The sequence below is a fragment of the Callionymus lyra genome, chromosome 7 (genome assembly GCF_982586985.1).
Source record: "Callionymus lyra chromosome 7, fCalLyr1.hap1.1, whole genome shotgun sequence".
Classification (NCBI taxonomy): domain Eukaryota; kingdom Metazoa; phylum Chordata; class Actinopteri; order Syngnathiformes; family Callionymidae; genus Callionymus; species Callionymus lyra.
The window spans coordinates 27,929,240-27,955,839 of NC_141824.1; the positions used below are offsets into that span (position 1 = coordinate 27,929,240).

At 38.2% G+C, this 26,600-nt stretch overlaps 3 protein-coding genes across 4 annotated transcripts in view; all 3 read right to left on the reverse strand.

Moving 5' to 3' along the window:
• The window catches only part of nectin3a (nectin cell adhesion molecule 3a), a 28,157-nt gene extending 13,753 nt beyond the window's left edge, over positions 1-14,404 (reverse strand). Inside the window, exon 1 of the mRNA XM_087795644.1 lies at positions 14,272-14,404. Coding sequence (XP_087651770.1) covers positions 14,272-14,353 — 82 coding nt within the window. The 5' untranslated portion in view covers positions 14,354-14,404. The remainder of the gene's footprint in view (positions 1-14,271) is intronic.
• Positions 14,405-19,807: 5,403 nt separating this feature from the next.
• Positions 19,808-23,558, reverse strand: LOC148076004 (diablo IAP-binding mitochondrial protein-like). The gene is made up of 6 exons (XM_087795769.1): positions 23,511-23,558; positions 23,026-23,146; positions 21,532-21,654; positions 20,650-20,760; positions 20,476-20,572; positions 19,808-20,221 (listed from the first exon to the last, which is right to left on the reverse strand). Exons 1-6 carry the CDS (start codon positions 23,555-23,557, stop codon positions 20,013-20,015), a joined length of 708 nt encoding a protein of 235 aa, XP_087651895.1. The 5' UTR covers position 23,558; the 3' UTR covers positions 19,808-20,012.
• Positions 23,559-24,182: 624 nt separating this feature from the next.
• LOC148076005 (diablo IAP-binding mitochondrial protein-like) lies at positions 24,183-25,873 on the reverse strand. 2 transcript variants are annotated; one of them, XM_087795768.1, is made up of 6 exons: positions 25,695-25,873; positions 25,510-25,630; positions 25,329-25,451; positions 25,136-25,246; positions 24,959-25,055; positions 24,183-24,684 (listed from the first exon to the last, which is right to left on the reverse strand). In XM_087795768.1, exons 1-6 carry the CDS (start codon positions 25,811-25,813, stop codon positions 24,479-24,481), a joined length of 777 nt encoding a protein of 258 aa, XP_087651894.1. In that variant the 5' UTR covers positions 25,814-25,873; the 3' UTR covers positions 24,183-24,478. The 2 variants fall into 2 exon arrangements, with proteins under 2 accessions (XP_087651894.1, XP_087651893.1); XM_087795767.1 differs by having other exon boundaries at positions 25,329-25,454.
• Positions 25,874-26,600: the final 727 nt, after the last annotated feature.

Here is a 26,600-nt window from a genome sequence, read left to right on the forward strand (position 1 = left end):
CATAACAACAACTTTCTTAAGTAAAGTTAAAATTAGCAGGTCATTGTTGTCAGAGTGTGGATGACAGGGTTATGAGCAATCATCTGTGAGTTGTTGAGTGTCAAAACTAGGGTTGTCAGAGGAACCGATCCTTTGGTATCAATTCAGTACCAACACATAAAAAATACCAACTTGTTTTAATACTTTAAGTAACCAATATGGAACCGCGGAACCAACAGGGGCAGTATGTGCATGTATGTGTGTATGTGAGCACCGAAGAAGAACCTCTGCCGTCTTCAAAACAATGACTTCTGCGATTTAGAGGGAAAACAAGACACTTAGCCTGATTAATTAACCCACCAGTAGGAGTCACATTTCAAAATACTCTACAGTAGAGGTAGATGAATGTGGAGTTATTATTAATCCTCAAAAACCTGTTAACGTGTCTCTGAAGTTTGGAAAAGGAAGGAGGAAATACTTCGAACCAACAAACACTTGACATGACATCCTGACTTGTTCAAAGAATTCAAGGCGACTACATTTCAGTTGACAATAACTTATGTGGCGTCAAACTTAAAACAAACACACATTCTGTTATTTGAGAGAAAGACACTTACAGCTAAACTCACTACAGAGTTTATCTAGGTATATAATACCTTCAATTGTATTGATGGTTAATGCAATGTGACGATACAGTTATGTAATGCAACTTTATGAGATGTTTCCTGATTGGTTATTTGAAATAAAACTACTACTAAAGACTGCAGCCAACACAGGAATATTTTTAAAGGCAAATAAATTACCAATTGTTTTCTCATATTTATAGTTAAAGGCTGTTCTTTTTGCACATTTATTAGAAAAAAAAAGCTTTGGCCGAAAACAAATGTGTTTTATGTATCCCTTGTGTTGTCTCTGGCTCAAAGTGAACTATATCCCTGGCTTCAAGAAATACATATGCAGTGGTGTACTCCTATAGTCTGCAAGGTCCGTTTCGACCCACTGAAGGAGGGTTAAAAGAAATACATGGATGCCGCCATCACTGAACCCATCAGATCTTCCAGAGTGACTATCAGATCAGTCAGGTTAATTTAATTATGCTTCTTGTCTTTGTTGATCATCAACTTAGAGCTTTTTTTATTTTTTAATATTCGATACAGTGCTGTCGTACCGCGGTATATCGCCTTATCGATATTTTCTAACACCCCTATAGAAAATCCAAATCAATCTTGAAAAAAAGAACACAAATGGCGATCATTAATGTGGTGAATATTTCAAGGATATTACATTATCCGGCTACCGAGTTTTTCCCAAAACTAAAAAAAAGTAGTGGCTGAACTAAAAAAATATCATGGAAAACCTACTTGTAATTAATACTGAAGACAGGACATGGCCAAAGCTGAGAGTGGTAAAAATCTTCGACTACTCATTTTGTTTTTTCTGCCAGAACAATAGCACACATTGTAAATTCATTGAATCATATAGGCTTTGCACTTCATAAGAGGCTTAACAAAGATTTACAACACCGTGGGCGAATGGCCGAGTAATTTCACATGAAAGCCTGTTAAAACATTATTTTAATATATAGAGCATATAAACAGTTAATGGTACTGTAAATATTCGAGGCGCACATGTCAGCTTGTTGCCGTCAGCTATATTTGGGAACCCTAAATTTCCACTTGGTACGTTTTCTCGGATGTGTATGGAGTAAAACTTATGAAAGTGGTCCACTGGCCGGTATTTTGAGTCTCTGGCATGATCGTGAGTGGTAAACCACAGCAATGCTATCTTGGTTTGTGAGGAATATAGCCAGAGAGGCTGAGGCTCCCGGTGCTCCATTACGTCCCCTGTAATTTCAGTGATTACACACACAGAGCGCACACACACACAGGTTTCTCTCTTCCTAAATACGGACCAAGTGTGTGAGCATGTGTATATGACTTAAACATGTTGTTTGCATGGCAGCTCTGACAAACTACACCTTGTATTGTTTAGAAATGACTTTAAAATGCTTTCATATCGGGCAGCAAAATAATTGCCACAATCCTAATGACTTCAATCTGATTTGACAAAAGTCTGTTCAGTATTTTGCTTTTTAAAGTACAGTAACTACTCAAGAAACCAAGTAGAAAGGATATCGAACCAAGGATCCGAAAACTAGGTTAGGCTGTAACCTTTTTTTCACAATAGCCCACAGTTTGATAATTTAACAATTCCAATAAAATGACATGTTGACTAGACCATCTCTATTTAAGGATTTTCCTCCATCCTTAATCCTTTGACTGTTGTGTCTGTGGGTGTTCTAAGTAAAGCCCAGTTTCCGTTCAGTGAAGAAATGTATTATAGGAAAACCGATTAATTTGCGACACGTGGGAATTAAACCAAAGATCATTTTCTGAATCGATTTAACATCTTGCTCAACTGAAGTGGAAGGAAAAATGAAAACCTATCATGTTATTTCAATCAGAAAAAAAAAAACGAAATCCTATTGAGCCGTCAGCTATCTGACGTGGTGTTTTTTTTTTTTTTTTCACCAGCGCTGGTCACATGAAGACTCAACAAGTATGGATTTTTAATGAAACTGAGCATTGGTTAGGAATGGGCTAACTTAGTTAGAAGTGATTTGATTTGGGGGGTGACCCGGATAACAGTCTAGATACAGTTTATACACTGTATTTGTCACTCACTTGTATGATTTCTAACCACTGTAGCTCACAAACAGAACCATTCATTCTATTCTTCATTCAACATTTTGTTTTACTGTGACCTAATACAATTCTTGAACTTCTTTAAATGTGTTATTTTACTCTGAATATATACAACACAGTGGACCTGCATTTTGCATAAGAATACACATTCTGCGCAAGTAGACTGGGAAGTAAGCCACATGCTTGGCATCCATGACATTATGTTGATGCGTGTGGACATGTGCATGTTAAAGCCACTGAAAATGCCACGCATATCACAGATACCTGACCCTTCAACTGCTCTCGGACAAAGTTTGTCCATCTCAGTATGTCGTCTTTCAAGTGCCGCGCTACAAAGAAACTGGACTCTTTTCGAGCATGCATTTGTTTGCTTTACTACAAGCATTTGAGGGTGAGGGCGCAGAGCAGAGAGGAAAGGGGGAAGGAGAACTCCACCCTTAACATTAGGGGAGGGGAGACAGATGGCCTCGGCATGGGATACCTAAAGTCGGGAGCGAGCTGAGGAAACTTGGCACCGCTCGCAAGGAGCGTGACGAGCACATCCAGAGCTTGTAAACTAGAGCACCATGAAATATTATCTGAAATATGGCAGGCAAATGTAATGTATGCAGTGTGCCTTTAAGCCTCTTGTGTCATTTCCTTAAGCTCAGGACTGTCATAAGTTCTTAAATGAAACTATCCATCTAATTCGATTAACCCATCAACACCATTCTCAACACCAGCATTAAACACAGCTCAACATGTTGATGGTGTGTAACTTATACTTGAAGTTGATGTGCAACAGATTTTCAACCACAAACGTAAATATAGATCATACATTTAAATTTTTCCTGACAGAACCTGGTAAATGAAAGAAGTGTTTCAATGCAAAATTGTGATTTTATTTCACTGAAACACCATGATCTAACATATTTGCTCCAATATCTAAATTCTAAAAACACTGTTCAAGGAACTAACTCCAGATACACTTCAATACAATCATTCGTACCAAAATAAATACCTAAATAAAAAAAACGAAAGAATTGCCTGCACATAATCATTTTCACTTTCAGAACTCTGCAAGCAATTAAGTGATCACAAAATGAGACGCCTTGACCTGAACGACAGGAAGTGCAGATGCCTGTAAAAGTAAACTTCGATTCATGGAATATGATGAACTTTTCCTTGAGAAAGCCCAGGAAAGAATGAAATCATGGGAAGGATATGCCTGTTCTTTGAAGAAAATTCTTTTGCATATTTGTTTCTCTCTCTTATGACATCATTAATTGCGACAAGATGCTTGGAAGACGCAATAGCAAATCAAAACCTTCCTTTTTGCCTGGCAACCGATCCAAACATTCCACATCTACAGCTGTATGTGCCAGAATCTCCCCACTTATGGAGCTGACCGAGCTTTAGCCCTGACCCCCCTAAGAGGAGGCTGAACATCCACTTGAGCTGAAATAAATGCCATGCAGGGACCATATGAGATTGAACTGTTTTCCTCTTGTTTGAAAATAGACAATTTGTCAAGTTTGTGTAGACAAAGTCCTTGCATAGATTATCAAGTCAAACAGTGCTCATGAGGAACTGATCTAAAGACCTCACAAGACAAGAATGCAGACATGGGATCTGTGCAGGAGGGAATGTGGTTAAAGACTACAGCGGATGGAATCTTGGAGTGCTGCATTCAGCAGGCAGAAGTGGATACAGTAAAGAGGGAATAATAATAATGAATAAGGGCTCTCAGAGAGAAGACATCTATTCAGAGTGGGACCAGGAATGAGATGCACAGAGGAAATAACACTGTCAACTCAAAGATTGAAGAAAGATGGTCAACGCCTCTTCTTTTTCTCCAAATGTAATAAAATAGAGCCGAAAGTAAGGAATGCATGCAATTGTTAACTGAAGTCCTGTGCAGTGAATTTAGCAGGGAAACAGGCCCAGGATCAGCATCTTGATTTTAAATTTAAAGACAGAAAGAGACAACCATGAATGTGTGTAATCTTTTCGTTTCAATGTTGATCTTCTTCCAAGTTCCAAACAGAATTACGATGTTGCTTACACATCTTCCACAAATCTACTTTAGGCTCTTGTTTATGTGATGCCTGAGGTCAAGGTCGACATGTCCATGTTTTAGTCCAAGAGCACAGACCAAACAGAAGTGAGCCATTTCTTCCTTGTTTAAGAAATGCTGTCAGGATGACTTACTCAGGATATATCATTTAGCCAAAAGTCTAACAATATTTATTTAACTGGGAAACCTTTCTTTAACCTAAGCTTTGTGTCATCAAGTTGTTACCAATGAGAAGAATAGCAAAAAAGAACAAAAGAAAGGCTCCTTTACACGTATTCTCATTCTTACCAAGTCCTTGGGGGAAACTACAGTCAATAGGACACATAAAGGCAATTGTTTGGTATTGTTGGCATCTATAGAACAGTCCAGAAATAACACAGTCACACAATACATTTAAGTGTGGCACACCCCCTCAACTCATGAAAACTATAATTCACAGCTGATAGCAGGCAGGAAACACTCAGAGGCGAATTGCTTGTTTTATAGCATGTCTTTATCTTAAAGAATATTTGTGCAGTGTGACAAAAAATTAGTCCTAACACCGACTCTAATCTACCCTCTTCCTTCCCGGCTTTGTGTCCGGTGAGGGTGTGAGGTTTTTTCAGCGGTTTAATTCATGGTGGAGACAAACACTGGCTGACAGGCCTTTAAAAAAGAGGCATGCAGAGTTGCTTTCACATGTCACTGTCCTCTTCAACTGCCTTTTCTCACCGCTCCCCCAGAGCAAGTGGACCTCACTGCCCTTCTCATCGGAGTCACATTTGATTAAAGACCGCTGCCTAAAAACAAAAGGATCAATAGTGTTGACATACAAGGCGTCAGAATCGGTTGCTCGCTCTAGTCAGAGTCAACTGTAGTGGAGGGTTTGCGAGGGACGATTGTGCCACAGAGAAACACAAACATTCCAACAGCATTGTGTGGGACTTGTTGTTTGTGATGTGGGGGAAGTGGTATTTTTACTATGTACACACAATACACAGAGATGGCACCAATTTGTTTTTTTCTCGAAGTTGACAAATTGTAGGAAACAATTTTATGAATTGAGTCATAACTTGTCGTTTTGATACAATAAATACAGAGAAGCAAAACAACAAAAGTTTGATCTTCATCTTCAGAACTCCCTTTGATTTCAAAGAACAACAGAACAAAAACAATTTTAATGAGAAATTTCAACTGGTAGAGAACTTAAGTTGCCGGATTTTTTTTTAACCATATTCTTTTGTTTGTTACTCACAATGATAAATAAATGTAAATAAATGTCGGGTTTTACTACAACACATTTCCATTTTTAAAACTCATTTTGAGTTAAAACCTAATTATTTAGATGACAGTATTTTGGAATTCAATTAAATAATCTTGTCAAGACTCAGATCTCCAACTCCACACTCTCTTTGTCCTGCACGCCTGGACACAAACCATGAGAAATTAATTGATTAAATGCTTACAATCTGTTGCTTGAACAAATTTAGGTCTTAATTTGAATTTCAAATGCTGATGTTATGTCACAGGTCTGTATTACAACACAGCTACGAAACTGTGTGGACCTTTGCTCTATACTTACCTTCACAATTGATATTAGCTTGAACTCATTACCTTCCTACTAGTTCTGAGGAGTCAGATTCAAAATATCTCAACATTTCTAAATTAATTATTCGTAAATAATGACACAAATGGATAGATAGTTTCAGCCTCTCTCAATCATGGTACAGTTCTATTGGAAAATCCCGACTCTAGTTAAAACTGTTCTTTCTGAGATTTACAAACATTGATCTCAATTAGAGTCCCAGTGTTGGGCATGCTTGACATACTAGTGCAAACACAGAAAAGAAAATATGTGTTACTCCATAGTGGTGTGGGAAATAGCACTTCAGTGCGATATGAGTTCATTAGTTCAAATCTAAAGTTGTGGTTGACTACATAAATCTCAAAAGGACCAGCAAATTCACTATGAATACAACAGGCAAAGCAGATTGTATACAAATTAATCTGTATATGTGTCCAAGTATTTTCTACCCTGTGCAAGCAATAGGGGTGGAAGTCTGCTGGAAGAGAGCTGCAATGCTAAAAGAGCATTTAATCATAGACTTCACTGCCCTTGACTGGGTTTACATGAGCTACCATACTTTCATTAGGCCTGTCCAACATAATGAAAATAGTTTCTCACATGCTCCAGAGAACCCAGTGGGGAATAAGACTGTTTTCCTTTATACGATTCCCAAGCTTATTCAACTTTAGATTCATCTCATTTTCATCACCTATGTTTGTCTAAAATGAAAAAAAGATTCTTGTAAACCGTTGATAGTTTACATGGGTTGACATAAATCAAGACGAATGATGAAGGTCAATCTACAATTGGCATTTTTGAATAAAGTTAGTTTTATATGACCATCTGTTGCATACTGACAAAAGGAGAGGGTGAGGTTTCTTACCAGAATGGCTCCCAAGGGAAGTCCAATGTCACGTTAGGAAATTAAATTATGGCTAGTTTAACAATGAACTCTGTGCTGTTGGCCTAGAGAGCTCAGTCACTTCCTTTGTTTCATTGCCATCGTCATTTCAGTTTTGAATAAAATAATGTATTTTGGATGCAAGTCTGTTACTATGTGAAAGAAACAACAGTACATTACTGTGTGAAAAGAAAAGTACATGGTGGGAGGTCTTTAAATTGTTCTTTAACAATCAGCATTAGAATTCAGGAAACAACACTTGTAACAAAGGATGTTAAACAGCCAAAGAACAACAAGCATAGTGAACATTGTGTATCGTGTGGTCAGTTAAAACACTCGTTTGGTTTCTGTCCAGTGTTATCCCGGTCAAGAGTTCATTTTCCCGGCACACTCGCAATTCCTGTTCTTGTGCATCAGAAGGAATTGGCCCACATGAGAAAACTCTATAAGTACATTTCAAACAATCATTTACAGCTACAAATGCACAATAAAACATTAAAGAGATGATTGGTATTGTTTTCAAATCAAAAGATGTGACTTGATTTTGAGTCTTAGCCAGATTTACTTCATGGGGGAATAGAGCTGTTAAATGAAAGTTGAGACGTTTTCGGTGGCAAAATTGCCACCTAAATCATTTAAAAACTCCCACAACAGGATAAATTTAACCTGTGAGAAACCCGTAAAAGGCCAAAAGAACAACATCAAGTTTGTTTTTCTAGGACTTAGGTTACATGTCTGCTTGAACCTGGAGCGGGATGTGATTACAAAGACATATATTTTCACGAAGAAAACAAATAGTTTTCTTTTTTTGCTGTTCCTTTTTTTGTTGAAAACAGAATTCTGGCTGACACTCCCTGCAAAACCTGACACTAAGATTGACTGTTTCAAAGCCATAAATAAACCTGGTCACTTCTGTTTTGATGTTATCTTCTTTGCTAAACAACGCCGAGACAAAAACAAATGTCAGGCCCATTTCATCATCACATAGAGCGCTTGGCTCCTTTGCAGTGGAACAACAATGCATACTATGTACAACAATAAACAATAGCTGCAACTGAAACACACATGTTTTTCTGCCTTTATGAACTTCGTAAGTAAACACAGAACTGACCAAAGATGTGGGTGAGTTAAACAGAGGGTGTTGATGCATTCGAGAAAGAGGAAATTTGACGTTGTGCGGCCGTTTCATTCAGGATATTAATACAATGTTACTTTATTTAACACAATGTGGGGCATGTGAATAAAGGCTGGATGATTCCTGACTGAAATATAGAGGCAATAGTAACAGTGGTCCCCAACCTTTTTTTTTTTCACCCCGGACCAGTTTAATGTAGGCATTATTTTCACGGACCGGCCTACAGATGAAATAAAAACTAGATTTTAAAAAGTTTGCCTTATCCATGAACTGACTTTTAATTACAATTTTGCTGTTAAGGCTTGGACAGGTAACTGTTCAAATGCAGATACAGACACTAACACTGATCACCACCAACATAGAATAACGAACGCCTGTATTTGGACAGTGGGAGGAAACATAGCCACCCCGGGGGAAACTCCACACAAGACGGACCCAGTTCCACCCAAAGAGGAATTCGATCTCAGGGCCTGCTTGCTCCAATGCTAAAACACAAACCACAATGCTGTCGAGGACAGAACATAGCACACTGCAATTCCCCCTCAGTTGATCAGTTGACGTCACATCGCTTTAGCAGGTTAGCACCACATGCTTACAGACTTAAGTCAGCCTCTGCCTGTATTTGACTGATGGGTGTTAATCACGGCCCACTTGGGTGGCAGTGGTGTGTCTGCACCGACAACTGGCCGTGTGCTCATCCCAAACATCATACGCACATGACAGCTGAAACAGTGAAACAAATACAACAGAAGGGAGTGAAAACAACCACACCTGTTTCCCATAACCCCCCACACCTCTCCCTGGGGATTCAACTGCTGACTCTGCACATCCTACATTGTCTACCTCTTTACTACACACGCATTGATGTATCCAACGAACCTGAAACTCAGGCAAATACTGGGACCCTGGTGTTTGGAAGGGGGGGCTTAACTCCCTAAAGCAGCAGGCAAAAAAGGCTTTTAAATGTTTCACTCTGTTCATTCACAGCAGGTAATTAAACAAGGAAATACCTGGGAGCCATGTATTCAGCACAGTTTCCTTTGAGTCAGAGATTGAGACAGTTGATTCCCGTCTGGATGAAAATTGTTGAAGAGAATAGAAGCAGAAGTGGTCTGGAAAAGCGCTATATAAATAAAAATTACTAACTTACCTAAAGCTGCTTGAAAAACAAGTAGTTACTTAGTAACAGCAAGAGGCTCATGAATCAACAGCTATGTTCTAAGTTTACCTCACTTTTCAGTAAGTCAAGTAATTTTCTGCCAAAAAAAAGTGTTTCCCTTGACCCATCGTACACCTCTCCACCCCTGCTTAACCTTACAAAGAACAACCAAATAGAGCAACCAACAGACGGCAGCAGCCACCTGACCTTTTGGCAGAAGTAATTTGTAATTTCATTTAAAGCAACTTTGAAAACAGGAACTATGACCATTTAAATATGAAAATGGTTAGTATCTTGAACTGACCATTTTAAATAACTATTTAGTGTTTGTAATACTTGTAATTCTGACAGCCATAGACACCTGCTTAGTAAGTTACTCAGGAAGACACAGAGTTTCTCACAATATCAGACTAGCAACTGTGTGTGATACTTGAAATTCTATAAAAATCAATCCATGTTTTTGGGTTGTAATGAATAGAAAATGATGAGCAGTAACCCCTCAGGACCTCGCTGGCCTATTTTGTTGCTCTGTTGTGCTGATCAAATCAAAAATAATCGCAATAATGCACAGCAGCATCCAAAACAGAACCAAAAGCCCCTGCAGCTTAATGTCCTTTATGTAATCCTGATCAGGATAACATTTTCCGCAGCCAAAAAAAGTTTAACAGACTCAGTAGATCATCTTAACATTCGATATATTCTTTTTTTAAGAAATGATCATAGGGAGTGTCAGTCCCTCTAGTCACGGTTCATTACCATTCATCAGTCACGTCCAGAGATAACCTAATATGTCCCACTTTAGACTAGATTGACGGGGGAGAAGTTGGACCTATGGAGCCTCTGACACTTACATCTGTTCAGAGAAGGAAGGAGAGAAGGGTGGAGTCGACAGAAGCTGGAGACCACAGGCTTCTCCCCGCGCCCCGCACACCACTACCAACTTGTCCCACAACAAAGCTCCACACTCATCTGCTGATGGCTTCCCGTCTAAAAGAAAACTTGGTGTTTCCAGTTCTATTAGGAGCTTTTTTTATTCTGTTCCTTGCGTCTGAGAATTAAGGAGAGGAGGGGATGAATGCAACAGCTGTGTCTAACAGATGTTTAGCCACATGCTTCATTCTTTGTAAAGGTTACATTTCAATTAAATGAATCATATGGCAGACACAGTAGGTCAAATGGAGGTATAAACATGCAAACCTTGTACCTGAAGGTAATTAAGGTCATTGGTAAATCATTAAATGTGTTGTGTAAAATACAGTATGATACACAACAGTTTTTACTTATTTTCTCACAAATGTGCTTGTATATCATAGGCCAGTCATTATTTATTTGAACAAATATTGTTTATAAAAAGTATCTATTATCAGTGATTCATTCTCTAAGCCCTTCCCTAAATAGTTTTCTGCTGATTTGCTCCTTCCCGCTTATTAAATGGTTGATACAAGTAGGTTGGTTAACCACCAATCTATTCAACCAAATGTGATGAATAAGCATGTTTTATTTTAAATTGCATATGAACTCAAATCAATTCATAAGCAAATGTCAATATCTCATAACTATTTCAGGCATGCATGAATGTATGTGTGTGTGTGTGTGTGTCTCTTTTATTAATGAGAAAAAGCCAAATCCGATAAAATATTAGTTTTTCCTTAAGTCCAAATGATAACAATGGGTAAAAAACAGACACAATTGTAATTTCAGACTTCAAAAATGTGCGCTAACTAATATCTAAAGCATGAAGGGAGAGGAGTTTGTGTTGGTTTTTGAAAGATAAATAAATACTTACTTACTTACCTACTTACTTACTCTGAACTTTCTTGGAAATATTTACCATAAAGTGGACTAATTCTCCAGCAAATCTTTAAAGATGACCCTCTAACTGATCACTGTAATCTTGCATTTAACTGGGTTTATTCTGTATCAAAAAAAGGTATCCAATATCTGGAGATACATCAAAGTGTATCAAGTACCTATACCTGATAGCTGGTTTATCAGCTGTCATGCCTGTTGTTTATTAGCAGCGAGATTAACCTCATCCAAACCTGGCCGTTCCCTGTTCTTCTCTTCAACTCTATTTCTGTTTGCAGCCTGTAATTTTGGTGGCTCCATTACTACAATATTTATTTAGATTGTGAATCATGCAGGCCTTGAGAGAAGTAACCACAAAACGAAGGTCCTCAATTACAGACCTCACAGCCTGCAGTCACGCCTTGAGTGAATCCCCTCCTCGAGACGCCGTCTACACGACAGGCTAGCTAAGATGTCAAGCAGACTAAAAACTGTTGAAACTACTTTCTGTCCCCGAGTACGTCTGAGTTACAGTGCCATGCTTAATATGAAACAGATCCCCCGAGCCTCGCATCATAGGGCTCCCACAGAGGCTACGATAATATTCTATGGAAAGTAATAAAACATCCAAGTTACAGGCCTAAACACACAAAATAACACTGGTTGCGGACATGGTCGACTATGCATCTGTTTATGGGTCAATTGAAAATAAGATCATAACAAGCTACTTCTGGACTGATGCTAACACAGTTTGCACTACTATTAATGTGCTGAAAAACCTATGAATGATCTGCTGTATGATCTTTTTTCAAAGTTTTTTGCTAAACATGTTAAACATTTTCTCAAACAAATCAATTAATTAATCATGTTTTAGGCGACAATAGTGAATTCCGATAAGAAATTGTTGAATAATTTGTCAATCTAATAACAGCCAGGTTTACAGGTGTGTGTTACGTTGTTCTTCTCTGTTGTGCGCCCTCTATATGTGGTAGCTGGAGCTTTGTTCTTTAGGGCTCAAGACAAACAACCCCTGCAGAAGTGACATCTGTGCCTGTAAATACACTAAAAATAAACCATGACTTACTTATTTGCGAGTCCCAATACTCCAGCGAAGACTTAACTCACAGTAACACATATAATTAACAACAACATTTATAGCACAGAGTCAGAGGGAAACTTATGTGAAGCTGTTGATATAATTCATCACAATGCTCAACGTAAAAATGTACATGTTATTGGAGACAAACCAACGTTTATGTAGAAGCACAGTTAATTCTCATCTTCAGACTCAGAGCAATACATCTTTTTTTGGAAGGATGAGAAAAGGCTAATGTGATCTCTAAAAGACATCACCGTGTTCTTCCAAAAGACTTAATATAGTTCCTGCTGCTGCCACCCATAACTACTAATCAACCAAGCCCATCAACAGACAAGGCGACTTGAAAAGATGTGCTCATCTGTGCTCTCTCTCACAGTGGCAGATCAAAAACACAGATGTGACAAATGAGGCTTAAAACCTCAACCTAATAATTGATTTGATAAGTAAAGTAAATGCTTCAAATCATACACCAGGGCTACATCAAGAGACTTGCCTTCCAGCAGTTTGTGACTAGACAGAATAAGGAGGACGGTAATGGGCAGGAAAATGTGATGAATAATTTCCTAAATTCCCCAACATCAGCTTAAAATAAAACCCCTTAAGGAGTTCCTGTGGGTCAGTCATTTAATCCGCTTTGTTGGATGACTCTCATGTTCATCTTTTAATACCACAGATATAGTTTCATTTTAATAAGGGAAAACATACCGTATATACTGTATGCACATTCTCTATTTAGTTATTATCCTGCTTTTAAAAGTTATTTTGATTTATCCAAAACTTGTATTGACACAATTAGACTCCTTTAAACTGGCTTTGTTTATTGAATGTCTTTGATTAAAAAGTGATTGTATTGATACCTGAGAAAAGCTTTTGTTTTGAATAAAACCAACATGGAACAACAGTATAGTCAGATCAAAACAAGAAATCACTTTGACCTGATATCAGCCCATGTGTAAAAGGGGCTCTAGTTTTTCAACATATTACTATTGTATTTATTGTCATTCAGACATACTTTCTAATGTCATCAGTTTTAACACATTAATAGCTCACAAGGTAGTTGTGTAAATATGAATATAATAATGCTGATATAATGTTATTGATAAGATGACTTTATTATATTGAAATGTTAAGATAGACATCACTATATCCCTGGGAAGAATTGCAACTAACAAAGCACATATAATTATATAATAGATCAAGACTTTTAATAGTGTATATGAATAAAGTATTTGTAATGTATAGTTTAGTTACCATGATTAAACATTTTAGTCGATTATATTATATATCTTTCTAAATTAAATACATTAAAATGATCTGGTCTCTTGGGTTTTGTTAATCTTCATCCTCGCTTCGATTCAAGTATCTGATCTGGCTCATCCTTTCATGCCTGGTTCCAGCTCCGGGACCGAAGGGGGGATCCCGCTGGCATGAAGCCTACAGACGAGTCAATACTTCAAGTCACTGCAGATGGATCTCATCCATGCAGAAACGACTTCAGCGTCTCTGCCAGAAACTCTCTGCACTGCTTCCATAACCACTTGGCAAACTTTCCACCGCAAAGTGACACACAAGACTACATTTCTCGATCAGGACATTTTTCTGACCATCAAGTCACCAGTGTTTCCCCCAGAAAAACACGCCTGAAGTTGTGGTCAGACATACTGGGGAGACACAGAAACGTCCACATGTGGTCCTGTTAGAAAGTTTGAATGAGCCTCTTGAGGACTAGCTTGTTGCTGGAGGACTGGAGGAAGAAAGGAGGATGAAATGTTTCCAAATGCTACAGCTAGCTCCTCGCTGCTCTACACACAAGACTTTTGTGGGTCTGAGTAACGGGGGTCTCGTCGCGGGGTCCCTCGCTAGAGAAGTGTGTGTGCGGAGAGAAAGAGAGAGGACAACTCACAGGTAAGTCCGACGAAGACCAGGATCGAGGTTAAAAGTCCGTTAGGAGGCAGAATCCGAGCCTTTCCCCAGCTGCGCTCCATGACTCCCGGGTGTTGTTGGGGCGACTCTGCACTCGGCACTACGTCCTGCTGCTGCTGCTGCTGCTGGCTCGTGCCTGCGCCGACTGACCGGCGCGCGAGCCACCAGCGCGAGCTCTACACAGCGACCAGCCCCGCGTGGGCCGTACCAAAGCGCACGCGCACCAAAAGTCGCGCACGGTGAAAAAGTCGTGACAACTTTGACAACAAAACGTCTAGTTGTGCTTTAAAAGTTTGACCACCTGTTTATTAGCTCATAATAGTCGAAGTATTCCAGGTGAAAAACTAACTTTGATTTTTTTTTTTTCCTTTTTTGTTAAGTACACACAAAAAGTACCATTTTTTTTCGTTCGACCATCAATTTTGGATGATAACCACCAACGACAACTAATACGTTTTTATATTCTGCAGTGGTCAGTACCTATCCAAAGTGTTCCGAAAATGAACCAGTGAAGAAGAAGAAAATCAATCCTCCTCATTAGCCAGGAAATGCAGCCATTTGATTGGACCAGCTCTGAGTTCCTCGTAGGTCTAGCAGCTCATTGATTTTTTTCAGGGCTCTTAATAGGACGAGCAATATTTTTTTAACTACAAGTTAAAACGATTTGGGAAAATAATAAAAACTTCCTGAGATCTTTATAAAAAAAAAAAGATTTCCTTCCGGTTTTTACTGGTTGAATGTTCTGCAATGCAGCAGTTCAAATATATTTTATTTCAACTACAAAGGAAAATGTTAACTTAAGCAAAACCTTTTTGTTGTGTTTAGTATTTTGTCTTAAAGACTGAGTCTATTTAAACAATGACTTCACACTGTTTGGGGTCAGAAGATGGGAGCAGTCAGGGGGGAAAAGAGTGGTTTAATCATTAACTAGTTGCTGGTCTCATTAAATTCCACAGACTCCATCTTGACACAAGCACACAAGAACTAGGATATATGAGAAGTCCTGCTGTGTTTGTAATAGTTAAAGATTGTGCAAGTTAAAGCCAACGTTTGTGTTCAATAACTTTTTTTTAACTATCAAAGAGCAAACAAATGTCTGAACAAAATTTTTAACCGCTTTTACAATGCAACACAATTAAAAATTCTAAATAAAACATTAATAAAAAATAAAGTCAATAAATGCACAACACATGACAGTAGTTTAAATACAAACAAAAACTCTATAAAATAAAAATACCAACAATGCTTCCCAATTTTCTTTCTACATCCTCATATTAAATACAAAAGATGATTAAATATTTTAAATTCAACAAATATTAATATGTAATTATTAAAATATATTATTTTTTCAGTATCTAAATAAGTTGAATAACCATGAGAAAAAACATATATTCATTAAAATATTAATACACTAATAAATACATCCAAATCTTTAAGTTTTAATGGAAAAAGTAACTTATATATAAGTCAATATAAGTTCTTAACCTTTCTTCGGGACAGTGCAGTCCTTCCATTAATTAGCTGTGTGTGTGTGTTAGGTTGTGTGTGTGTGTGTGCATGCACTGAAAAGTGATGGAAAAAAAGAATTGGAAAAAGCTAGTATAATAAGGTCACTGCAGTAACTCTGGTTGAAGACTTCCTGAAGGACAGAGCTCACCGCATCATCACTACTGAAAAAAGGGGGTTTTCTCTCCAGCCTCCACACTGTCACTCCTCCTTCAACAATGATGCAGTGAAAGACTTTCTCGCATTGTTCCTTTTCTTTGAGATAATTACAGCTTAAAGCTTGACACACTGCATTGTGCAGCACTGTGTCATTACCGACAGCACTAACTGATAATCCTGCTTCCTCAGCAGTTAGAGGCTGCAGACATCATATTTATTCACTTAAGATAAGCAAAAACGCCTGTTTGAGAAAGATTCTTTGAGAGAGATTTTTCTTCTGCCTTCACTTCTTTAAGCCATAATGCACGTTTAAAAACTCGTTCACTTACTTTCATTGTTTCCATGTTGTATAATCTCACCATCGCTGGAACCTTCCAAAATAATGACATATAACACATAAATTTGAGGACATGTATTTACAGTATGCACTGTAGATTCTTACTAATGTCCATACAATATGTTTCTTTCTACCAGAGTGCGTTTTATTCTTTACATTGTTGATCCACCGATGGTCTGCTATACATTTATTCCGAAAACGTATTAAACCTTGTGATTCTTGCAAACATCTCCACAAAACTGTGAATATTGATACATCACAGTTTCGGGCAGAAACATCTTCTCATGGATGCTTGGTGGCTGAGACAATTTTTGAAAAGTGTTGTGTTGACATGGAGACACAAACTCCTCATGCACTACTGAACCTGAAGGATCACCAGTGGTGCAGCCTCATCGTGATTAAAGCCTGACCCATGATGTGTACCCCCACCTCAACACCACCGCCACATCCAGACCCCCTGCTTTCATACGCTCTTGTGGTTTATTTATATCCTGGAGCGACCATAAATCCACAGGTGAAAGTGCTGCTCTTTCCACCGATCAATCTCCCCTCCTGGGCAACTTTGCGCTTAAACAGTAAACTCAGGCTAAGGAGGTGGTTTGTGCCTTTATTAGATAATAAATCAGGTATTTTTCTTCAATTAATGTAGTGATATAACAAACAATGGAGGTGACATCTCCCCCGGAATGTTTCATCAATAGAGCTGCTGGCAGGACTGTCTGGAGTGTTGAATAGTTTATGAGCATTTACGGCCTGTGACCTTTGTAATTATCACTCACTCATTTATGCAGCAAAAATATGTCTATGTTAGCATTACTGTGTTTTCTTCCCGGCACCGCCTCCCCTGTGACCAAAAGGCTGCACATCCACACAGACGATTTGGTTTTACAGTCTGTGAAAACAGCCTTTGTGAAACACGACATTCCTCACTAGTCACACTGGTGAGTCGGCGCTCACACACCTCAAACAATCGCACATCTTCCCCTCCTGCTGCAGCCGTGCTCACACTCCCAATCTCCTGCCAAAGTCTGACCATCCAGTACGGTCACTTCTCTGCTGACGCTACACTAGAGTTTGTAGCTGTTCGTAGGTCATAATGAGCTCCCTCTGGGGTGCGTGTTGACCTTTTGAGGTGGAACAATTAAACCACCGTTGAACGTAAATGTTGTGTTTAGTAGATGACTATTTCTACATATACACTTATAAATACTTATATTCAGGGTGTTGATAAAGTCTCTTGGAGTACAAAAGCAAATGAAAATTACTAGAACTTTTAATAAATGTGCTGCAAACGGACCATTTTCAATCAGCAATACACATTTGATTCAAGCTTATAATTAACCATTTTAAGAGCTTCAATTGTTGCAGTGCACAGTGGGGAATTTGCAAGTTATTTTTAGTTGCAACCCTTCAACATTATGAGCCACTAAATAACTGACAGAAAATAAGAAATGTCTTAATCTGCTCTTTTGAACAACAGAAAAATAAATAGTGAATTTCATATATGTATTTAACATGATAAGGAAATAAGTATCTAAAATACTGGCAATATCTGACAAACAATGCTCAAACATGTACCGAACAAGTAAATACATGGTGTTAAGTTCCATCTCTGACACTCTCACGAAAGAATGGACAAATGTTGTAGTGTTTCCAGTCACTCACGGTCTCACTGTGGTGACATGACATCTGATCTTTTTTTTTCTTTTTTTTGTTTTTGTTTTTGTAAGTCATAGACCAACCACATCAAACTCAATCACTAAAGTGCAAAACTTTTTTGTTTTCTCGTGGGCTGAAAAATGACAATTTATTGAACTGCCTGTTAAGGGAAATAAAAGTATTTTATTTTACTTTGCATGTTAATAGTTGATATTTAGAACCTCTGCTTGCTTGAAAACAAGGTTTTTCTCTTTGTTTTTCTTTTTTTCATAACATTTATTGGGGGTTTCAAGCTAGGGCCTCATAGGATTACTTTGAAGGTCTTTTTTTTGCCCCCAGTCCTTGACTTTGAATGTGTTATAGACATTATTTTCTATAGTTTCTCAGTAATAATAGACATTAGAGAGGTTTTTGGGAGGACGATTGAGCCTCTTTACTGCATGACTGCCCTCACCCGATTCCAGATTATCAATTTTATTAGTTTTATTATCATTTTTTTTATAAATGTTTTGTTTTGTTTTTGCACAATGTGAGAGAAAAAGGTTGAGTCCAGTTGCTTTATAAACCTTTACAACAACGTGCACGAACGGAAAGTCATATAAAAATAAAACTCTATTATAACAAGTGATGGATTTGTTTTGATCACAAACGTGCGGAATGGCGACGGTTCACAAATCCTTGAGTGTGTTTACATCGCCATCTACTGGATAAAAAAAGCACTTTTCCACTCTTGAACTTTCACCGCAGCTCTTCTGTTCTTTACCGTCAAAGTCGTGATTACCTGCTGACTGCAAAACCATTTTCCTTTCAGGAGAGTGTCTGAGAAAGGCTTTCAGTTTCAGAGATTCTATGCTTGAGTGGAACAGTCAGCTCCGGTGGGAAACGCGGCGGATGATGTGATGACAGGGGGAAGTGAGGAACCGCCTAAAAGCTCAACAGAGGACAGTCATGGCATGGCTAATTTGCAGTGAAGGTAGAGCTGCTGAGTGAAAACGAGAGGCACAAATATCCAGGAAAGTGACACCACCTTTAAAGATGTCATGTGATCGTTACTCCGCAGCTGTCAGGGAGGATAGTGTTGTGAACATTGTTCATTTTTATGTTCACAACAGATGATTTTAGTAACATTATATTGTAATAGTGAACAAGTATAAGGAAGGGTGAAGAAAGAAACAAGGACATATAGATAGAAAAGATGAAATGCAATATATACAAGTTGTAGAAAAGCTAAAACGTTATTAAATTACATATATTTAATTGTTTATATGTTGGTATCAACATATGACCAGACAAAAGCATAATAGAAAAGAACGATAAAAAGGAAAAAGTCTTTAAACAAACTTCACTATGAAAAGTTATATTTTAATTGAATGAGTCAAATAATATGGTTTAAAATGGATTTAAAAGGTTTGTTTGAGGTCAGACACTCGTCCCCCACATTATGTCTGATCTGACTCAAACTACCCAACAAACTGTTTTTATCAGTGCAACATAAAAATACTCAGTTTAGAACTTTGCCATGCTTGGAATTTAATTACCCACCCAACTCTAATATAAATGCAGTCACAACCCTTTTCTCCATCTTTTGGTTCTAGCATCACTTCAGATACATTTCTCCTCAAGACTCTCATGATCATTTCTTGTGCTTTATTGTCATCTCTGGCTTATCTGATGTGCCGCAGCTTCATGAAACAGTGACCTCATTTTCAACGCTCACTAGATGGTACTCTCTTCATAATGCTTGGTTTGAAAATGAGGATAGTGCATCATGAAGCTTCAATGCCCATCACAAGTTAAAAAATAGCATAAAGCCTTACAAAATGAACATTAAATAAATGATTTGTTGGCATGAATGTACTGTCAAATAAGTGTTCTGATTTATTAAAAATCACAAAACACACAACAGAGAACAGAATCAAAACAGCTTCACACTTTGTTCTTCTCAAGAATTTCACATTTCCTGACCAAACAGAGCATCTGTTTAATAAAAGGCAGAATGCTGATCACAGAGTATTCATACAGAATCCAGCATCTTCTATTCTTCACTATGTGTCCCCCGATTAGTCCTCTCTCAGATAAGCTTCCGGTATCTCTTCGTCGTCGGTGGTATTTTCTACTGAGGCCTTGTAGCTGGCCAAACGTTCCACCTCCATTGCTTTGGCCTCTGTTAACTTTTTTTCCGCGTCTTGTGACAGTTTCCGAACTTCCTCCACCTGGACCTTAGCCAGCTCGATGTTGGTCTGCACGGTGACGGACGACTGGTCGGCTCCTGTAAACACAGAGATGCTTTCTGTCAGGCTGCTGACAGGGGTCAGAGGTCGACACAACACTGGCTCATATTCGTATATATCTGCTGTAGTCACGACACGAGCACTCTAACACAATGATGGCGAGTGAAGACAGGTGACCCGACGCTTGCTCAAGTGAGACCCTGACAGCAGGTGAATATAGTCACTGACACTAACTGTACTATTTTACGGCCAAACGTCGATGAGCAAACAATGACATCATGAGCAGCTGCACCTGTAATGAATGCCGCCTCTGCTGCCATTTCACAAGTCTTCACCGCGTGGACCCAGGTCGACTCGTACTGATGACATCTCTCTTGTCTCTCCTTCACCTATGAAGACGGAGGGAGTAAATCAAACCATGCTGCTGGGCTGTTGTCATATTTACAGTTTCTTCTCACAGGCTGACCTCGGCTCGCTGTCCTATGATCAGCTGCAAGATTGCCTCCTCCTGCGATTGACTCATTTTTCCCAGAGACTCCAAATAGCGTTTTTGCAGAGCGATGAGTGTGTGCACAGCCTGTCAGAAAAAAGGGAGAGTGATCCAGTCATTGTGTTTAAAAGTTTCCACCCAGGTGCCATACTGTATAACGTTCAATCACAAACGATGCTGAAAATCTGTCAACTTCATGAGCCAGTAAAGACATGCACTTGAGGTAAAGTGAAGAGGCAATTTCAGTTTAAAAAAATACAGCGTTTGGTCTATTTTTTTTATCACTTTTTGTCTGTCAACCATACCTTCACAATACTTTTTTCAATCTCTGACCTGATGGCCACATTTAGTGACATGATCATCCTTGTAGTAATATCCAAACATTAAACCCATACGTTTAGGAAAAAAAAGATACACAGTTAAAGTAATAATAAAGATATTATTATCATAATAAGATGCCATATTTGACACAAGAACACATTTCTTTATATTAAATTGTAGCGAATGCTTTTTTCTTTCTACATTAAATCATTTGGGTGTTTTTTAATCATGAATTTAAACCATTTAAATACAACTCATAGGTATTCAAAACATTTTGGATGGCATATTATTATGATAATAATATCTTTATTATTTAGTAAACCTTAAATTACATTAACAGAGCTCAAAAGTCAATGCCTGATCTAATCACGACATAGCCTGAAAAAAAAGGAGCAGTTTTTGAGGGGAAAAAAGCCTTGGAGACGATGAGTTTCTAGGCAAGTCTAAAAAGGAGGAGGCCCTGGGGCAGACACAGAAGAAAAAGTCACTCAAGTGACCTGCAAACACCTCAGGGTTGAAGGAGAAATGAAGACTGACCTTTGAATACTCGTTGAAAGCATTGATGAGAGCGAATGTTGTTCGAGCGAGAAAAGTGTTGGAAGTGTCTGACACCACAGAAGCTGCTTGTTTGATCAAAAACTCATGTGAGAGGTGTTCATCCTGTTGGAAAATGAGACAAGAGATTCATTTTTATTTATAATTTAGATAATCATTTTGAAGCATGTTGCTTACCTAAATACTTAATTTCACCATTCACAACTAATCTGACTGAGTAATAAGTTCGTTCTTGTTATACTTGATGGACCATTAAAATAAATAATGAAAAAACTATTATATCTAAACATCTGGAAATTGACAGACTCACTCACCATTAGTGATGGGTCTGGCAACACCGATGCGTCGAGCTCAGAGAGCAACACCAGTGTTGGTGCGCGTATCGCTTAAAGAAAGTCACGTGACCGATACCCGGACTGTATCGTTCTGACGTCAACGCGGCAAACTGTTAAGAAGGAAGCGCATCTGTCAGCGCGATGCTCCTGCCAAACTGATCGCGGATCGTTTTGATCTGGTCTCAGAAAATAAGGTGTTTGTTTAAATTTTTCAAAGTTTTCCCTTGGTCTGTTTTAATTCAAATTCATTTATAAAGTGAGTATTAACTATTCATATTTTTTTCGGTAGGTTATGTTTTGAATCTGTTCGACAGAATTGTCGTATTTATGTATTATTTACTATCGGGCCAGGCGCGAAAATGTGCAACGTCCCACAAACGTTCAGGATGAACTCGGGTATAAAGCCACTGTACAAAACATTCATGATTGCTTCATTCATAATTAATTTATATTACTTTATTGTCTCATTTTAACCATCAAGCTTCCAGGAAGCAGGTGCCGGATAAGGCTCTGCTGAAATTCATCATGGCTGAAGAAGAAGCTTCTTTTTTTTTTTTTTAATGTGTAAAACACAAAAACATGTGCACAAGCATCCTCATTCGCAACACATTCACTTGCGTGTTTACATTATGTACATATTTTTATTTTTATTTACTGTATCAAAATGATGCAATGTCAAATACAATGACCAGAGGAGAGAAATCCTTTCAGACTGTTGCTCCTAAGCTTTGGAATGATCTTCCTCTCTCTTTGCGCTTGATGGAGTCTACTGACTCCTTCAAGAAACATCTTAAGACGTTTCTATTTGTTCAGGCTTTTCCTTGATTTTCTGGAACTCCTGTTGTGTTATCAGTTGTATCTTGATCTTTAAAGTATATACTTTATTGAATATTGTTCTGATTGTTTAAGCGCTTTGTGACCCTGGTCTGGAAAAGCGCTATACAAATAAAAATGACTTACTTACTTAAATTATATTATTGTATATGTGTCATCAAATCAGTCTCAGTTGGGCCTCTCAACTAGGTTACTTGTAATGATTCATAACGTCCAGCAGATGTCAGTATTTAGTGACACAGTATCAATACAGTGTTGCTGTGTGTTGAAACGTTTCATGACGCCTCATCGACCCATCACTACTCACCATTTTGAAAGGAACTGCACACAAAGCTCCTCCAACCACACCTGTCCCCACACAGTATTTCCATTTTCCGAATTTTGTAAGTGCTTCTCTTCTACCTCTGCTGTACAAGACACGTCCAGAACTGAAGACAACACAAAGAACCTTTGTTTGAGTCAAAAATATCGTTATGTCTTATCAAGTTTGTTTAAATGCAAACTACAAATCAATGCTCGACTTAACAATCACACCTCAAATAGGGAGATCAAAGTCCCCTGTTTGTTTTAAAATGTTGATTAATTTTTATTTGATTTACGTATATATCCAAAAAAAAGGTTTTCAAAAACAAAAACAACTGCTTTCATTGCCTTTGGCACCTATGTTAAGGACAGCGACAATGTCGTTTAAGAAACTACGATTTATTCATTTTATTTTTAGATAGAAGGATATTTATCTTTCAAACTGTGTAAAAGTTTGTTTGATATTGTAATCTTTTGCCTAAATCCTACCTAATCAGGAAGCTGAGGCAGGCGGTTCCCTTCCGCAGCGCCGCCATGTTGGTGCTGCACTGTTTTTCTTCCTCTGGCGTTAGAAGGTTCCGCTAGTGTTTCCAACGATACACTGTCTCCCTCTAGCTGATAGCGCGGTTTAGATTTGTGATCTTAAGTCCTTCAATATCACAGACTTAAATCATTATAAAAACATTGAACAGTTAACAAGGATTACGCAATATGCAAAAGCATTAATGATATTTAAAAAAAATTAACAGAACTTCATAAACTCAAAATAATATTCATTACAATTCGATAAGCAAGAAAAAAAAGTGTTTAATGAGAAGACTCAATCTTTATTGATGAAAGTGTGAATGGAAGTTCTGAAATGGTGGGTTGTAATAATCAAAATCAGAAACTTTTGTTTGCCAGTGTTGTAAACAAAACATACGAAGCCAAAGTATTAACATAAATTAATTTATTGAGATAAAATAATGGCAGCAATTGTGATCACAATATTATTTTCTTTTCTTTGGTGATCAGTTTCCCAACATCCAAGGTTAAAGTATAACAAGCCACAGGAATAACACCTGTCACTGACCTTTAAACTGTTTACATGCCTTCCGATGACACTCATGTTTTGGTGGCCAGTGGTGTGGGTTAGAAATGAACAAATGACAAATGACATGATCAGTTCTGACTTTTTATTTGTGGTAGTTGAAGGTGCATATAATATTAGGATACAATATAAATATATTTAGTACAAAAAGAAACATCCATCATATTGTTCTTGCATCAAGTAATCTCTGTGTAAAAGTATATTGAGTGGATTATAAAAAATAATTTCCAGTGAACACAAACAGCAATACTAATTAGAGTAAAAATAATAAATATTTTTTCCAGTCAACACTTAATGCATCATCTGTCTATGACTAATATTACATTAAAACATTAGTTAAGAGAGAAATAATACAGATGACTATAATCTAGTCTTCGCGTAGATAAGCTTCGTGCATCTCCATCTCATCAGTGGTGTCAAATGAAGCAGCATATTCTGCCATCCTTTGGATCTCCTCAACTTTGATCTCAGCCAGCCTCTTGTCTGCATCTGCTGCAATCTTTTGAGCATCCTCCACTTGCGACTGGGCCATCTGGATATTTGTCCTGACTGTTAAGGAGGACTGCACTGCTCCTGGACACACAAAAGGGCAATTTTAGACACATTAATCAAATGCAATACAATTTTAAAACAAACAGACTTAATATTATTTTTTAGACCAGAACCTGTTGGTCGATCAGATATGAAAATTATAAACAAACTTGGAAATTTACTTCACTTGTGCTTTTTATTTTAAAAAAAACTGTAGTATATTTTAAAATGTGGCTATGTATAGCAGATTTTCTCACTTTGTTTACTATATATTCAAATAAAGATTTAACAAAATAGTTACAGACTCATGTCTCACCAGATATGTGTGCTGACTCTGCGCTCAGCTTGCACAGGCTGATCACACCGATCCATGTGTCCTTGTATTTTTTACATTCTCCACGAGAGTCGCGCACCTACCAGGGAAAATAAAAGACTTAATAAGCATAAAAATCCTAAATCAAACATTTTATTTTGTATCTTTGTGTAATCCCACCTCTTGTCTCTGGCCGTTGACCACCTGCTTCAGGGAGTCCTCCTCGGCTGGGGTCATCTTTCCCACCGAGGACAAATATCTCCTCTGCAACGCGATGAGTCTGTTCACCGTCTGGACGGAAGCAGGTTAAATGAGTTAATTGTGCTAGCTAAATAACAGCTACCTCTTGTGCATTTATGCATGCAAATTGTACCTTGGAATGATCTGTGAGTGCGTCGATGAACGCCAGCGTGGTTTGTGACAGGAAAGTGTTGGAACTATCCGTGACGACTGATGCAGCTCTTTTGATCAGAGAGTCGTGGGACAGATTCTCCACCTGCTTCAATCAAAAGTTAGACAACTCCATGTCTGATGACTCTGTTGAGATGACCTACCTGAGTGAACGGGATGGCGTAGAGGCTTTGATTGAGATTGGAAGAAGCTGAACTTGTGTGCGTGTCTTTGAATCCTGCAACCTTCAACTGAGATCTGGTGAAGAGGATTTTCTCTGACTTGCTGTGGAGGAAGACAGATTTGTTACAAAGGGTATTCTCAATATAAATGGTTGATATAAACATACCTTAACTGTTTGCAGACTCCTCTTCTGAATACAGTCTTCTTGGAATGCATCACTTCGCTTTTCAGAAAGGCTCCGGCAGCCCAGGTGCTGCATGTTGAACACTGCTTCACAGCCTGCATCTTTCCGGTTAAATAGAGTTTGAAACGAAAAGTTTTCAAGTTCCTGGGTTCACTGTAGCTGTTGAGAACTCTGGAGCTGGATTGATGAATGTCAGTGTCAGTGGCTCTCTTGGTATTTATAAGGCTGCGACCCGATGTGTTACGTCAAGTTTATTGATCTGTTGACTCTGTCCCGCTGCAAACGTGCGTATTACTGTTATCTCAGGAGCAAACGACGCGAGTCTGGCGTGTGTCCTGTCCGTGGAACGTTGCTGTTGCGTCTGAAAGAAGCTGTTAGATAATAAGATAATAGACTGTGTCAATCATGGAGGACCAGTGTTAGCCTCTGAGCATTACTCGTGTGAAACTCAGTCTTTCAAGGAGGCCTAAATCATTAAAAAAAATTAGATATTGAACAATCAAAAACTGCCACTATGTTAATGAGGAATAAGATTTAAAATAGAATGTTTTCAGCTTCCATTTTAATTATTTGAAGACACATCTAACCCTTAGTTATCTCTGGGTCAAGGTGACTCGGTGGCCCAAAAACAAATGTACCACAAACACATTTGGTTTTTGGGCTCTGGCTCACCTTGAACCAGAGACAGCACACACATTCAAATCTGCAGGCCTCGAGTTTGACACTTGCACTTTGGGGTTCCATCCCAATTATTAATGCTTAATGTACTTGGATAAAGAGCTAATTTCAACTTTTTAATATTGCATTTCCAAATATAGCTGTCATGTCCCAAATGCAGCGTTGCTACTTTCTATTGGAACAGTTCACAACCAAAGCCAGGTATCATAC

Coding starts and splice junctions, on each gene's coding strand:
- LOC148076004 (XM_087795769.1), bottom strand. CDS start 23,557: ATGGCGGCGCTGCGGAAGGGAACCGCCTGCCTCAGCTTCCTGATTAG. Junction 23,147..23,510: donor TGCCTCAGCTTCCTGATTAG/GTAGGATTTAGG, acceptor TGTTGTCTTCAG/TTCTGGACGTGTCTTGTACA. Junction 21,655..23,025: donor GTGCAGTTCCTTTCAAAATG/GTGAGTAGTGAT, acceptor ATTTTCCAACAG/GATGAACACCTCTCACATGA.
- LOC148076005 (XM_087795767.1), bottom strand. CDS start 25,813: ATGCAGGCTGTGAAGCAGTGTTCAACATGCAGCACCTGGGCTGCCGGA. Junction 25,247..25,328: donor CACTCACAGATCATTCCAAG/GTACAATTTGCA, acceptor GCTTCCGTCCAG/ACGGTGAACAGACTCATCGC. Junction 24,685..24,958: donor AGAGTCAGCACACATATCTG/GTGAGACATGAG, acceptor TTGTGTGTCCAG/GAGCAGTGCAGTCCTCCTTA.